At 36.6% G+C, this 13,825-nt stretch overlaps 1 protein-coding gene and 1 long non-coding RNA gene across 3 annotated transcripts in view; one reads left to right on the top strand and one right to left on the bottom strand.

Annotated features, from left to right (window-relative positions):
• Nucleotides 1-788: 788 nt before the first annotated feature.
• Nucleotides 789-1,697, top strand: LOC146733590 (uncharacterized). Its single transcript, XR_014926850.1, has 2 exons — nucleotides 789-1,031; nucleotides 1,525-1,697. It is a non-coding gene; the product is annotated as an uncharacterized LOC146733590 (long non-coding RNA).
• A 3,579-nt stretch (nucleotides 1,698-5,276) lies between these two features.
• Flot1 (flotillin-1) overlaps nucleotides 5,277-13,825 on the bottom strand; it is a 38,587-nt gene continuing 30,038 nt past the window's right edge. Inside the window, 2 exon segments of one of the 2 annotated variants that reach the window (NM_001184920.1) lie at nucleotides 5,277-8,756; nucleotides 9,055-9,219. In NM_001184920.1, the coding sequence (NP_001171849.1) occupies nucleotides 8,730-8,756; nucleotides 9,055-9,219 (192 nt within the window). In that variant the 3' untranslated portion in view covers nucleotides 5,277-8,729. 2 annotated transcript variants of the gene reach the window in all.

The following is a 13,825-nucleotide window of genomic DNA, read 5'->3' as shown; positions in this document are numbered from 1 at the left end:
CAACCACCATAGCCTATACCGGCAAGCCATCGACAAATATAGGTACACATTTTACAGCGCACTATGGACCACAGCGAGTTAATCCAGTTGTGTCATTCAATCAAAAAAAATCTGTTAAGAAACGCTTCACATGTGATTTTAGAAACAAACCATGCGTAATAACTTTCCTCTATCATGTAAACATGAATTTATTCAGTCCGTTAGTGGTATGGATGTATATTAGGGATTTTATCAACTTGATTTGGATGAAAGGGGCAGACATCTCGATACATTCAAAACAGACAGAGGAACGTTTTGTTATAAAAGGGTACTGATGGACCATTCTAACAGCATGAGTCAATTTCAGCGAACACTTTTCGTGCCATTTAACAAAATTCTGTACAAATTCTGTATATGTTGTAATGTACGTTGATGATATTCTCAAACACATTTAAAACGTTCTTTTTTAAAAAAAGGTAGGACTTAAATTGTAACCAGAGAAATGTGGTGGTGGTGGTGGCAGTATTTCTGATTCTGGGTTAAATAGCACCTGGTAGAGTAGTAGTGTAATATGATTGGCTGAGCAAACAGCCACCTGGGTTCGTATATCGAGACGGGCAAGACAGGCATTTGGCTGGTCACTTGCCAGGGCACCAGCGACGAGTCACACTAAATATTGTGTGCGAAAAGTAGTAGTTTGCCATCATAGCCCAATCTGATTAAAATCTGATGTAGTGTACGGACTTTAATTATTTTGGCTATAAACTTATTTTAATTTTATTTTTCATTATATTTGTTATTAATGCCCTTTTATTTTATTATTTTACTTTGATTTTAATGATTTTTTTAATTCCGCCCTACCTACATCTGAGCCGATGCCTATGTAACGAGATTTCAACGAGACCCACTATCGACGATTTTAGTCAACGAATCACAGACCTCCTTCTATAGCGCACATGATGACGTCACCGGGCAGAGTCAGGTGGCAAACACACTCAAATGAAATGGCGGATTATACCGACGTTAGCGACCGTGAATAACACGGCTTTTCGGTAAGTTTATCATTGTCAAATGCAACGAAAGTCATTTTTATGTTAATATTGTGGCTCGAATGGTTCGACTTTAGATCGTTATTTCGCATAGTTATTCTGGGAGTGACGATTTTGTTTCCACCGGTTCGACCGAACACCAGTGTCTTTTTCCAGTCGCCTGCCCTGGAGACGGGTGATGTTTTGTTGACGATCGGGCCAAAATCGTCTACGGTATTGAAGCTGTAAAAATTCATCAAATTGTATCAACATTTTGTACATTATACAATAACTCTTTATTAAAGTAATTGAGCTGATTTGGACTGGAATAAAATATTTTTTATTTGGAACACATCGCAATTGATCAGGAAATATTTGTTTGCTCCAATTTTCTGCGTCGATGCCGTGGCCTGGGCCGGTGACCGTTATACAATTTAAAATCAGTTTGCATTGTTTACTATAGCTGTTTACAGTGTTCTAATCATTACGATTTACTTATTTTTTGCTTCCATTCTAGATACTTATGCTCAGTGATGTAAAATTGAAGCGATGACTGAATGAACGAACCTTGGCTGGCGAAGATGTATCTGGAAGTGTACACATTTGTTGGAAGTGAACAAATATTCAATGTAATGACAAAAATTGTAAAATGCTGTGGAATTTCTTTTGCAAATAAAAATATACTAGCAATTTTCTATTAATGATTTATTCAAGTGGGCAAAATATAATGTACAGAAAGATTGCCCATATACACTGAAAAGTAAGCAACCGACAGCCTGTATAAAAGGGGGGCTGTGATTGGCTGTTACTTACGCGAGATTTGAACGGGACTTACATAGGCGTCGGATCAGATGTAGGTAGGGCAGAATTAAAAAAAATTACAAAATCAAAATCAAAGTAAAATAATGAAATAAAATGGCATTAATAACAAAAGTAATAAAAAATAAAATTAAAATAAGTTTATAGCCAAAATAATTAAAGCCCGTACACTACATCAGATTTTAATCAGATTGATCATAGCCATGCGCTGAAGGCAGTTATCAAATCATGTTATTAATCGTATGTATTTACCAGTTTTAGTTGACGGAAACTTTGCAGTCACGGAATGTAATTGTCGGTCATTTTGTGTACTACGCTTATGCAGATATTTCTCCTATGAGTATGAATGTTATTTTTAATTAATTATTGCCTTCAGACAACCTAGCTGAGGTGAGGTGTCGGCGCACTGAGTTGTCGTAACTTCGTAGTGTAAAGTTTTTGCAGGATTTGCTGGTGCAAGCTGTAGACGCCTGGGTTTAGATTGGAACTTGCTGTCGGGTCTACGTTTCTCTAGTTCAACTACTGTACGGCGAACGTACGCACGTGACGAGCGGATATCTGGAGTCGATATTAACAAGGTTAATACAAGAAACGTTGGAGTCACAGCCGTCTACTGGTTGTCGCTAACTGTGTTAGACCACGCACATTGGCAGTCCAGAGTATCGCGTTTCCGTGTACTTTTTATTATAGTTCGTTTCTATGTATTTGTAAGTTAGCGCATGGGTAATTATTCAAGTTGTATTGATTAATTTTGGTTTTAATATGGAAAGGAGTTAGTATATATGGCTCTTGATAGACTGTCAAAGCAGCATGTAGTTGCTGCTTGCCTGGGCTTTTGGATATGGAGAAGGTGCCGAGCCCATAGAACACGTCCCCCCTCTTGACACAGATGATAAGAGACAAAGGAAAGACAGGATCAATACTTGAGAATGAGTTGAGTTGCAGGAGCTGCCAGTGATCAAATTGTGACCTCTGCCTTGGGGGCTCTTCCTCCGGATTTTCTTTCAGGGTTTACTCCCTTAAAATTTCATACTCCCGTATGTTCCTACACGACAGCAGTGATTTTTCTTGCAGGGTTTACTCCCTTAGCCTTTCATACTCCTGTATGTACCTACAAGGCAGCAGTGATTTTTCTTGCAGGGTTTACTCCCTTAGCCTTTCATACTCCCGTATGTTCCTACAAGGCAGCAGTAATTTTTTTATTCATGGTTTACTCCCTTAGCCTTTCATACTCCCATATGTTCCTACAAGGCAGCAGTGATTTTTCTTTCAGGGTTTACTCCCTTAGCCTTTCATACTCCCGTATGTTCCTACAAGGCAGCAGTAATTTTCTTTCAGGGTTTACTCCCTTAGCCTTTCATACTCCCGTATGTTCCTACAAGGCAGCAGTGATTTTTCTTTCAGGGTTTACTCCCTTAGCCTTTCATACTCCCATATGTTCCTACAAGGCAGCAGTGATTTTTCTTTCAGGGTTTACTCCCTTAGCCTTTCATACTCCCGTATGTTCCTACAAGGCAGCAGTGATTTTTCTTTCAGGGTTTACTCCCTTAGCCTTTCATACTCCCGTATGTTCCTACAAGGCAGCAATGATTTTTCTTGCAGGGTTTACTCCCTTAGCCTTTCATACTCCCGTATGTTCCTACAAGGCAACAGTGATTTTTCATTCATGGTTTACTCCCTTAGCCTTTCATACTCCCGTATGTTCCTACAAGGCAGCAGTAATTTTTTTATTCATGGTTTACTCCCTTAGCCTTTCATACTCCCATATGTTCCTACAAGGCAGCAGTGATTTTTCTTTCAGGGTTTACTCCCTTAGCCTTTCATACTCCCGTATGTTCCTACAAGGCAGCAGTAATTTTCTTTCAGGGTTTACTCCCTTAGCCTTTCATACTCCCGTATGTTCCTACAAGGCAGCAGTGATTTTTCTTGCAGGGTTTACTCCCTTAGCCTTTCATACTCCCATATGTTCCTACAAGGCAGCAGTGATTTTTCTTTCAGGGTTTACTCCCTTAGCCTTTCATACTCCCGTATGTTCCTACAAGGCAGCAGTGATTTTTCTTTCAGGGTTTACTCCCTTAGCCTTTCATACTCCCGTATGTTCCTACAAGGCAGCAATGATGTTTCTTGCAGGGTTTACTCCCTTAGCCTTTCATACTCCCGTATGTTCCTACAAGGCAACAGTGATTTTTCTTTCAGGGTTTACTCCCTTAGCCTTTCATACTCCCGTATGTTCCTACAAGGCAGCAGTGATTTTTCTTTCAGGATTTGCTCCCTTATACAAATTACAATAAAGATAACACAAATCACGTGACAATATAATGGTAATAAATCCTAGCTTAACAGTTGAACAGAACGATCATTACATTCTAGTAAATGATGTAATTCATCTTCTATCTCTTTACAGTGGGTGCATAATATGTCTTTTATCAGTGAAACAGGAAGGTACACAAAACCAAAAACACTGATAAAAGACAGATTATGCACCCACTGTAAAGAGATATAAGATGAATTACATCATTTACTAGAATGTAAACTGTACACGGAACACAGAGATGACATGTATAATATCCTTAAAGAAATTAACAGTGATTACCAAAACAAAACAAAACAAAAAAGAACAATTTAAACTTGTACTACAGTCACCAAATACAAACCATCTTATCACTCTGCAAATATTTAGTTAAATCTAAACAAGACTAATTCTTTTATTTTGTCATGTTCTTTTATATTTTTTACATATTCTATGCTACATACAGTGATACTTGCATATCACAGTATTTTAATATTTCTTATATTATTAATATTTGTCTGTAGTATTCTTGTCGTTCACTAATGTTGAATTCTTTTTAAATCAATTTTTATATTTCACGTACTTTTATTATTTACTTTATTAATCTGAAAATCTAAAAGGAAATGTTAACTCTTTCTTTACGGTATTAATAAAGCATTATTCTATTCTATTCTATAGTCAGTCGGGTCACATCAAAGGTCACGCACTTCGTTGCAAAATGGCCGCGTGGTTGAAACTGGGTCATGGCGTGACGGGTGAAGAAAGACATCATTAAACAATCTCAAAATCACAATAAAACGGGGAAGTGGTTGCATATTACGGAGTAGCCAACATGGGAAATAAAAAACGCCCAATACAAACGACATGGGTTCGAATCACACTAGATACACACACTCACCGAACCGAAGCAATCAGAAACCAGCAATCGTTTTGGCTTTCCCGTTCAACTCTTCGGAACACTGGAGTAGTTAAAAAAATAAACACCACTCAACAACTAACGTCGTGGCGTGGTACGCAAGCGTGCCATCGAAATAAAACAAAATTAGCTTGAAAAGACAGTGGGTTCGAGTCCCGCTCAGAGATACCGTAAATCAAATAAACTGAAATCCCTCAAACCATAACAAGAAAACAAAGAACGTCGCGAAAAAATAATAAACCTCACAAAACTCCACCATGCAAAACAGAATGAATAAATAATAAATTAACTTGAGTCTTAAACTGGACGACGCGCAATTTGTTCAACAGTTTCCAGATTGTGTCATACTCCTGGTAGTAGGAACAGAAGCAGGTAGTACCATCTACTTTCATAATGGTAGCACCATTTTGCTGACCTAACATGCAAAGTCGCATTCGTTAGTGAATGAATCTCGGCGAGTGGAATTGGCCTTCCCATTGAGTCTGTGGCACCGACTTAGCCAGCTTGAAAGTGTTTCCATGCAACCATCATCTTCTAAAGTTCTGCAATACCTGTCTATCATTCATCCAATTCTGACATGCGAGTGGGGCAATTCCTACCAGCAATTGTTTGCAATGGTATAACAGTCTCAAAATTGGGTATTGTTGGGTTGTATATTGATGTCCGGCAACCAAACCAGCAGATTGTGTACCAGTTTCATCAATATTCTCATAATAAACATTTTGAAAGCCTATAGGTTTCTGATTCTCGCGATACAACTTATTCATTACCAGTTTCATATATTGAAGAGCAACTGGATGACATGGTTGACAAGGAGTACAAATTAACACTTTATCAGTCATTTTGAGCAATCAGCTGAATATGATTTTAATATAGTGAAATTGTGATATAAACAGTGTGCCACAGCAATCCACTAGTAGTTTGTAATAGAGATGTAGCTTAAAGGTCCATCTTCCCTTGTTTCTTTTTCAATCCAGCATTTTTTACCTCTTTGCACAAGTTAAAAATGAGCAATACACTCATTCGATAATACATGTACAAATTTATTTTGATTTGTTAGACAACTAACATCTTACAGTAGAAATACAATACTTTAGAATTCATAATATTCAGAATAATAAACACATTGGGTTGTGATTCAATAAAGTATTCCTTCCATTAGAAGCACACATTCTCAGTTGAAACAAAAGACAATTTTGCATTATCACTGAAACAAACCAGTTGTGCTTCTAAGTGAGCAAATACTGTATTTGTACACTGGCACAAATATATTAGAATGCTACTACACGTGTTTAATTTACAAATAAAAATAGGGTAACTATATAAACACAACGGGTACTCTATATGCATCCAGATATTCTGATCTTGGTGTATTTTACATGCATATAGGGTAATGTACTTCTCGCATGTTGGAATCAAACATAGAAGAATTATGGATTTGAGTCTTCAAAAGTAGAAATTGCAAATATATAATCATTTGACTGGGGAATAAACATGTAAGCTGCTTCACCAAAGGCATCTAGACCTGAATAGACTTGATACATTAGCGTACTATACAGAAAGTCTTCTACTTGCCAAAAGAATGCTGCTGAAACAGCACAGAATGCTTTGCATTGTTAGTGCAATTCAACACATTCCTGTGGAAAGTCTCTATGGATAGCCAATATGAATGGTGTATGTGGTCAGCTGGCGATGTCATCTTCCAGAGAAAGATTAAACAAACTTGAAAGAACATAATAGTAAATATAGTATTTATGAAAGATATATTACCCATTTCTGATTGTGTATTCGGAAATTTAGAAAATAGAATAATTGTTTAAGTATATGAATGGGAAAACATTTAGAAAGGGGGTATTGTGAATGACAGAATACCACCCAGAAACAATCTTTAAAATGACATCAATGGCATCTTGTCATAAGCCTCATCGCACAGCAGATTAAAATTATAATGAGGACAGAAGACTGATTAATATTCATTGTAGATGGTGGGTGCAGTCCCAGAGATTGATTGATATCTATTTTAAAATACTTATACTCTCCCTACCATAAATATTTACCCTGATCCATGATTACCACAACCCAGCATTCATACTCCAAAGAGCACTTGTGCAATGAAAGAAGAAACTAATAACACAGCAGGGTACTGTCATTTCATTTGAATAGATTATGAGGTATGTAGCAGTTATATAATTACATGCATTTTGTGAATTTGAATTAACTACATGAACAAACGTATCATATAGAAAACATGTTCAGGAACCACATAAACATAACTCTAGCATGTTACGATTACAACAGTCAGTACAAAGCTAAACATCAAATTATTACATCTAATTAACTCTCGTGTATTATTAGTCAGAAGTAATCACTTGAAACTACGCAAATATATGCAATAATTCTATATTCACATGCAAAAAAACAAAACTTGTGATGCAAAATGAAAGAAAGCTAACATGATGATTTAGTATTCTCAGCTGCAAACAATATGATCTCTAAAACGCCTGTACACATTGCTGGGTTATTTGCAAAGCATGTGTCACCATGTGAAATCCTGGCTGCTGTTCATTTGCAGTTCTAACTTCCAAGCAGATAACAATCAAGTCTAGCATGTTAGTCTATACATTTGGTCCCTCAGTAATGATTTCTGAAAATATTTTTGAGATCAAAAACCCAACATTACGATGACATTCACACTGACAAATTTGACTAAATCAGTTAAATGTTCACTGATACAGAACATCATGATTTTACTGACTCTCAAAATTTATCATGTGGGTTAGAACTACAAATACGAATCAACAATAAACAATATTAAATACTTGCCACCAAGACCAATATCACTGATTTATAATATTTTGCTTGGAAAATGCATGTATCAAGTTAAGAGTTATGTGATGAAAAAATAAATGACAGGATGTATATACATTGTCTTCACAAGTTAAATAACATGGTCTAAATGAAGTATTTAACACATGTATGGGGTTGGTTTTATTTGACAAATAATAATAATCTAGAAATAGAAATAGCTAAAGATTAAAAAAAAACTTGTTTAAATGAGGTACAAGTTATGGTAAATAACATAATAAAAAATAATGCAGACATTAAAAAATTAAATTTTGCTATCTGTGATGATCACCATTAGATAAAGTTCAAATAACATGGTCACTTCCATATTGCATTTCAACATAATAACCCACAATGCACTGTTTTGCAATAACAGTGCCAGCTACAACGTACATATATCTACAGAAACTATTGTTTATGAATGACTTTAAGTGCTTAAAATAGTTGTGACTGTTCTTTTGGAACAGGAATTCAACAAATCCAGGATGACTGAATGCAATAGTTAACCAGTAATGCTGAAGACCATCACTTGGAACATATTTTAACAGCCATGTGCTGTTCAGAACCCACAGTGGGCAATAAAAAGCAATGTGTGGCTGTGGGACAAGCAGGATGAAAATTTTTTGATTTTTTGAACCCACAGCTACAAAGACGTAAATTCTATCTAATGACTAACCATCAAAATAACACTTTATTTCATTGTGAAAACATAGTATCATGCTACTAAAGAATTGCACTGTATAATATAATATATAAACAGAATATACTATACAACATAGATATGGGTGAAGATTTGCTGCGTCTCCTAGTAAGTACAGTAGAAGTGATGATGTACAACTAGCTTTATTTGGCACTACACACGGTTGGAGTGTTTCATCGCCTAGTAACAAAATAAAACAAAACAAGTTATTTCATAGTTGCATTATTTATACAGTCATTATTTCATACATGCCATGAGCAATGATATTTAATCTTGATTTTCATGTCACAGTTGCAATAGATTTAAGCGTGGCCTTATACATTATGTCCAACACATGCCTCTATTCAGCTGTACCTCTCATCAATACTGCAATTTGTGGCATGCTTTAATTCATAGACATTTACTAATAGATGTCAAATAATATACTGCACTAAAAGTATTGGAAGAAAGATAATTATATTTTTTTACAAGTACTGACCTTGGCAATATTCACCCCTGTCATGCCGTCGATAACTTTCGGTAACCTATCCATGATATCCATGATTTCATTGGTAAGCTTAGCAGCTCCAACTTCTCCTTTACCTGAAGATACCATGGTCACTTTCTTGACTTGTGCCAATGGTGCAGCTATTTCTGCAGCAACCTAATACACAATCAAATATACACAATGTACTCGTTATGTCTTATGTCTTCAAAGATAGGAAACATGCATAAAATCAATCAATCTATCAATTTTACATACAGTATTCAGTCCTTGCCGTCTATGGCGAGCAAAGCCCACGAGGCGAGCTAAAAAACGCTCGCCTAGACAATTAACACACAATCAACCAGGGGGATGACGACAATTGAGAAGGCAAGTGAATCAACAAAATCAAACAGCCCTTTTCAGGGCCATGACATCCTCCAAAAAGAGAACAATTTTTATTAATATTACAAAATAAATGTGTTTAGTTTATCTCCAAAAATTTTAATTAATTCCCTTATGTACAAGAGTTCAAGGGGAGTTCATGATGCGTTGTCACTAAAGGACAACTGTTGACATCAAACGTAGCAACACCAAATTCTATTAGCAGGTAAAAGCTCAGTATTTAATTTGTAACCAATTAGAGCATGGGTAACATACTAGTAGTCAATGTGATGTCACAAGGTTGGGAGAATACAGCTTTAGCGATCGGATCAAGATTTTACATGGAATCGAGTCAGATTTTCGCACGTTTTTCAGCGTGCGTTTGGCAACATTCCTAAAATGGAACACTGATGGAGATATTGGATATCGTCATGTGGAAACGGATGAGGGTCAAACACTTGTAGTCGAAGTATGGTGCAACCTCTGTGCCAAATATATGCAGAGTAATCATCAAAGGTCAAGCCAAAAACGACCTAATGATTTACGTGAATGGGACAAATAGCGTGATAAAACATGTCTCTAGACATTTGTCATCTGACAATAACATTAATCCTGATTAAAATGTGAGATTGACTGTGACTTGTGGTTCCATTTCAAAGTGAGTTGTGTGATTTAAAAATAAATAAACATAAAAGAATGACAACATGTCTGTAGTATTTTATTTCCATAATAATTTATTTATTATAATTATAATTATAGTCATAGGCAGTTATAGTTAACTAACACCCTGGGGGTGACCATGTTTGGGTGAGCAACCACGCTACATCGGCCCCACTTTGTTAAAAAGTTTCTGAAGGAATAGAAGACGCCCTCCACTGGAAACACATGAGATAGAAGTGTAAAGGTACAGAGAACACGCTGACAAAATGTCATTAAGGAATACAAAGGAAAACGTGAAAAAACAGAAGGAAAAAGAAACTAAGGAAAAGAAACTTATGGAAGCCTACATGGCGTCGAAGACAAGCGCAAAGGAGGCCAAAAAGGGGGATGGCGAAGAATCGGGGTTCGAAAATGATGAAGTCTCAAGCTATTCAGGCTCTGAAGACTATCACTAAACTGATCACTGATCTAAAACAAAGCACAGAGGCAGGTTTCAGGGATATAGCAGGAATTTTAATAAGAATGGGAGAGGTGGAGAAGAAGTGCAGTGAATTGGAGGAAACGGTAGAATACAATGCGAACATCGGACGAGAAAACACCCAGGAAATTGACCACCTGAAAAAAAAGATCCACGAGCTAGAAACTGAAAATAAACGTACAAAAGAATCAAGTCTTAGAAATGAAAGGCATTCCAGAAGTTTCAATCTGAGATTTTATGGAATCAAGGAGAAAGAAAAAGAAAATGCTCTGAGCACTGTGAGGGAAATGGTGAGTGAAAAATTTGGTATAGATCCCAAGACCGTGGAAAACGCACATCGAATCCCCGGGGGCCCCCCGAAAAGTAATCGCACTCGGGCCATAATTGCAAGATTTATCTACTGTCCGGACAGATGGGCTGTGTTGTCCACATCAAGGAAAATACTGAACGGAACTGAAATATACGTTAAAGAAGATCTCTGTGACGAAGACTACAGAAGAAAGCGAAGCATGATTCCAACTATGCAAAAAATATGGCGGGAAGGCAGAAGACCAAGATTTCAGAACAGGCGACTCTACATTGATGGAAAACCATGTGATAGCGGCGAGTGGATAGAAGACAAAACTGACTCACTGTGAACATCGGGACAATTATGACACTGGGGAAAATTGGGGAGGGTGAATTCTTAGATCTATAAGGTTAGTTCAAAGGGATGGCTGTAGCGTTCGTGTGTATCGGTGATGGCAGACTTGAGTTTAGTTATTTTGGGCTGGCACGTTCGTTGTGTTGTAGGCCGTGAGGCATGGGGGAAGGATTGGGAGAGAGCCTGCCGGGAAATGGGTATGGGTTTTTTCTATTTTCTTGTTGTTTCGTTTTTTATTTTGTTAGTTTCTCAAAAAACTGAGCCCAAATGTGCATATAAATACAACAGTTATGCAGCAGTCAGAAATTACAATTTTGACTTTGAATGTTAGGGGAATTGGCAAATTCAGGAAGCGTAAGCAAGTTTTTAATTGGCTTGCTAAACAGGGCAGTAATATCATAATGTTGCAAGAAACCCATAGCACAGCTGAGTGTGAAAGTAAATGGCAGAGTCAATTTCGGGGAAATTTGGTGTTCAATCATGGTTCATCAACAGCTAGGGGGGTGATGACAATTTTTAAGAACATTGACTATGAGATTCAGAAGGGATGTACCATCCTGTCATCGCCTTTTTGAGAAACTTAAACACTTTCGGATAATCTCAGGTTTAGCAGTAAATAAATTGAAAAGTGAGGCTATGTGGTTGGGTAAATGGAAACATAGAAAAGATAAACCCCTACATCTTAGTTGGCCTAACACTCCCATTAAAATTTTGGGAATCTACATTTCGTACGATAAAAAAATGACATCCAGGGTGAATTGGACTTCCCCATTAGAATCTCTATAATCATCAATTAAATTTTGGAAAAGGAGAAATTTAAGCCTGTTAGGTAAAGTGCAAATTATTAAAGCCTAGGGTATATCCAGAGTGTTACCGGATTCGGCTGATACCCCGCCCTGGGCCATCTTATGGAGGATTCAATTTTTTTTTAGAAAAATGTGGACCAAAAGATCGCCCGGGCGATATCACGAGCCCCATCTTGTCTGGAAAAATAACCCTGCATTGATAAAAATGGTCTAGAAAAAATAATGTTTCGCGTTGACCAAATATAATCATGCAAAGTATAGATTCGAAGTGTTTTAATACATTGGTGAGAGGTCGCATTTTACGTGAACAAGAACATGCACTAAGAAGGAAAAGCAAGTCAAAGTCGAAACGGGGTGCATCATGGACATGACACAACACATGCTGTGACAACTGAGTGATTAGCGACATCATTTTGGGACACAATTGAACTTGAAGTACTTCTTTGCGAAACTTGCTGCGCGGCGATGCTGGCATCAAGTGTGCATTGACTGAAGTTTGACCCCAAGTCACGCGCTGAACTGGCACGTTACCTTAGCAACCTTTTTCTTTTGCGGCCCGCGCGTCGATCTAGTAAAATTGTTATTATATCCGACAGTACTGTAATTACGCAACTTGTATGCAACTCTGCACTGGCTTTGAATATATCAACGTCGTTTACTTAGTGCACTGCTTTTCTAATTACGCAAATTTGTTTAAATATTGTACCAGCTCTGAATATTTCAACTTCATGATAATTACTATTGGGTCTGTGAATATTTCAATATTACTGACTCGATAATGCGTTGCATTCGTAATAATTACGCAAATATAAACATGGGCGCATTTAAATCATTAACCAGAACGTCAATGACGTAGATGCTCATCCGGAATTTGGATATGAGAGTAGAAACTTTTAGCTGCTTTTGTTTTTTTATTTTCCTGTTAGTCTTGAATTGACATATTGTCATAGGAAAAACCAATGGTGCTGCGTAGACGGAGTCATCATTATGTGTAGTTAGCATCTGTACGAGTAGTGTAGTAAGAAGACCTTCTAAGGTAAAGTGTGAATATAGGTTGTGCCCAGAAACTTTGACCATTTAGGGGGAAAGTAGATGAAATAAAGGTTATCAAATCAAATGAACCCTTATTAAAACAACCGACCTGACGGTCACAATAGCTTTGCTGTCTCCATAGAGCTTGGTGATGCTATCATGATTATTGAAAAGGTTATTGAATGACTCTTACAGTGGATAAATGTAAATAGAGCTAAATGAACAAATCTAACAAAATCTATGCAAGATATACACAAACAAAGTGATTGTGTTTCAAGAAAAAGTCGAAAATAACATAAAATGACGCAACATAAAATGAACAAATCAGACGTAAACGCTGAATTTAAAATCGCTCCGTATCACTCATCATTAACAACGCTTAGGCAAAAAAAAATCTTGAGTTTTCAGTAACGGGCCCCCAAAAGATAGGGCAAGGTTTTTTTTTAATGGATCTCTGCAAGTCTGTGCATAGTCTATTCACTATGTTATTGTAACATTGCATAATAATAGTCCGATTAACTAGCATAGCACAACTTAGAAAAAAAACAAAAAACTTATTTTTGTAACAACGTCATACAATAGGATATTTAGAATTATCTTTTAAAAAAATTATAATTTTAGTCTGACATTCAACATTCTAAAATTTAGTTCGAGTATTTTCAGTCAGTTGCGTTTTAAATATGCATTAAAATACTGTAATAGTTGACAAACTAAAAATTTAAAAAATGAAAAAAATACAATGTATTACCATTTTTCAAAATTACTGTTTTCAAAAAGTAGAAT

Source organism: Saccoglossus kowalevskii, chromosome 17 (genome assembly GCF_978046115.1).
Source record: "Saccoglossus kowalevskii chromosome 17, keSacKowa6.1, whole genome shotgun sequence".
NCBI classification, from domain to species: domain Eukaryota; kingdom Metazoa; phylum Hemichordata; class Enteropneusta; family Harrimaniidae; genus Saccoglossus; species Saccoglossus kowalevskii.
Note: the sequence above shows the minus strand (reverse complement) of the source record. Positions and strands in the feature narration are given on the sequence as shown.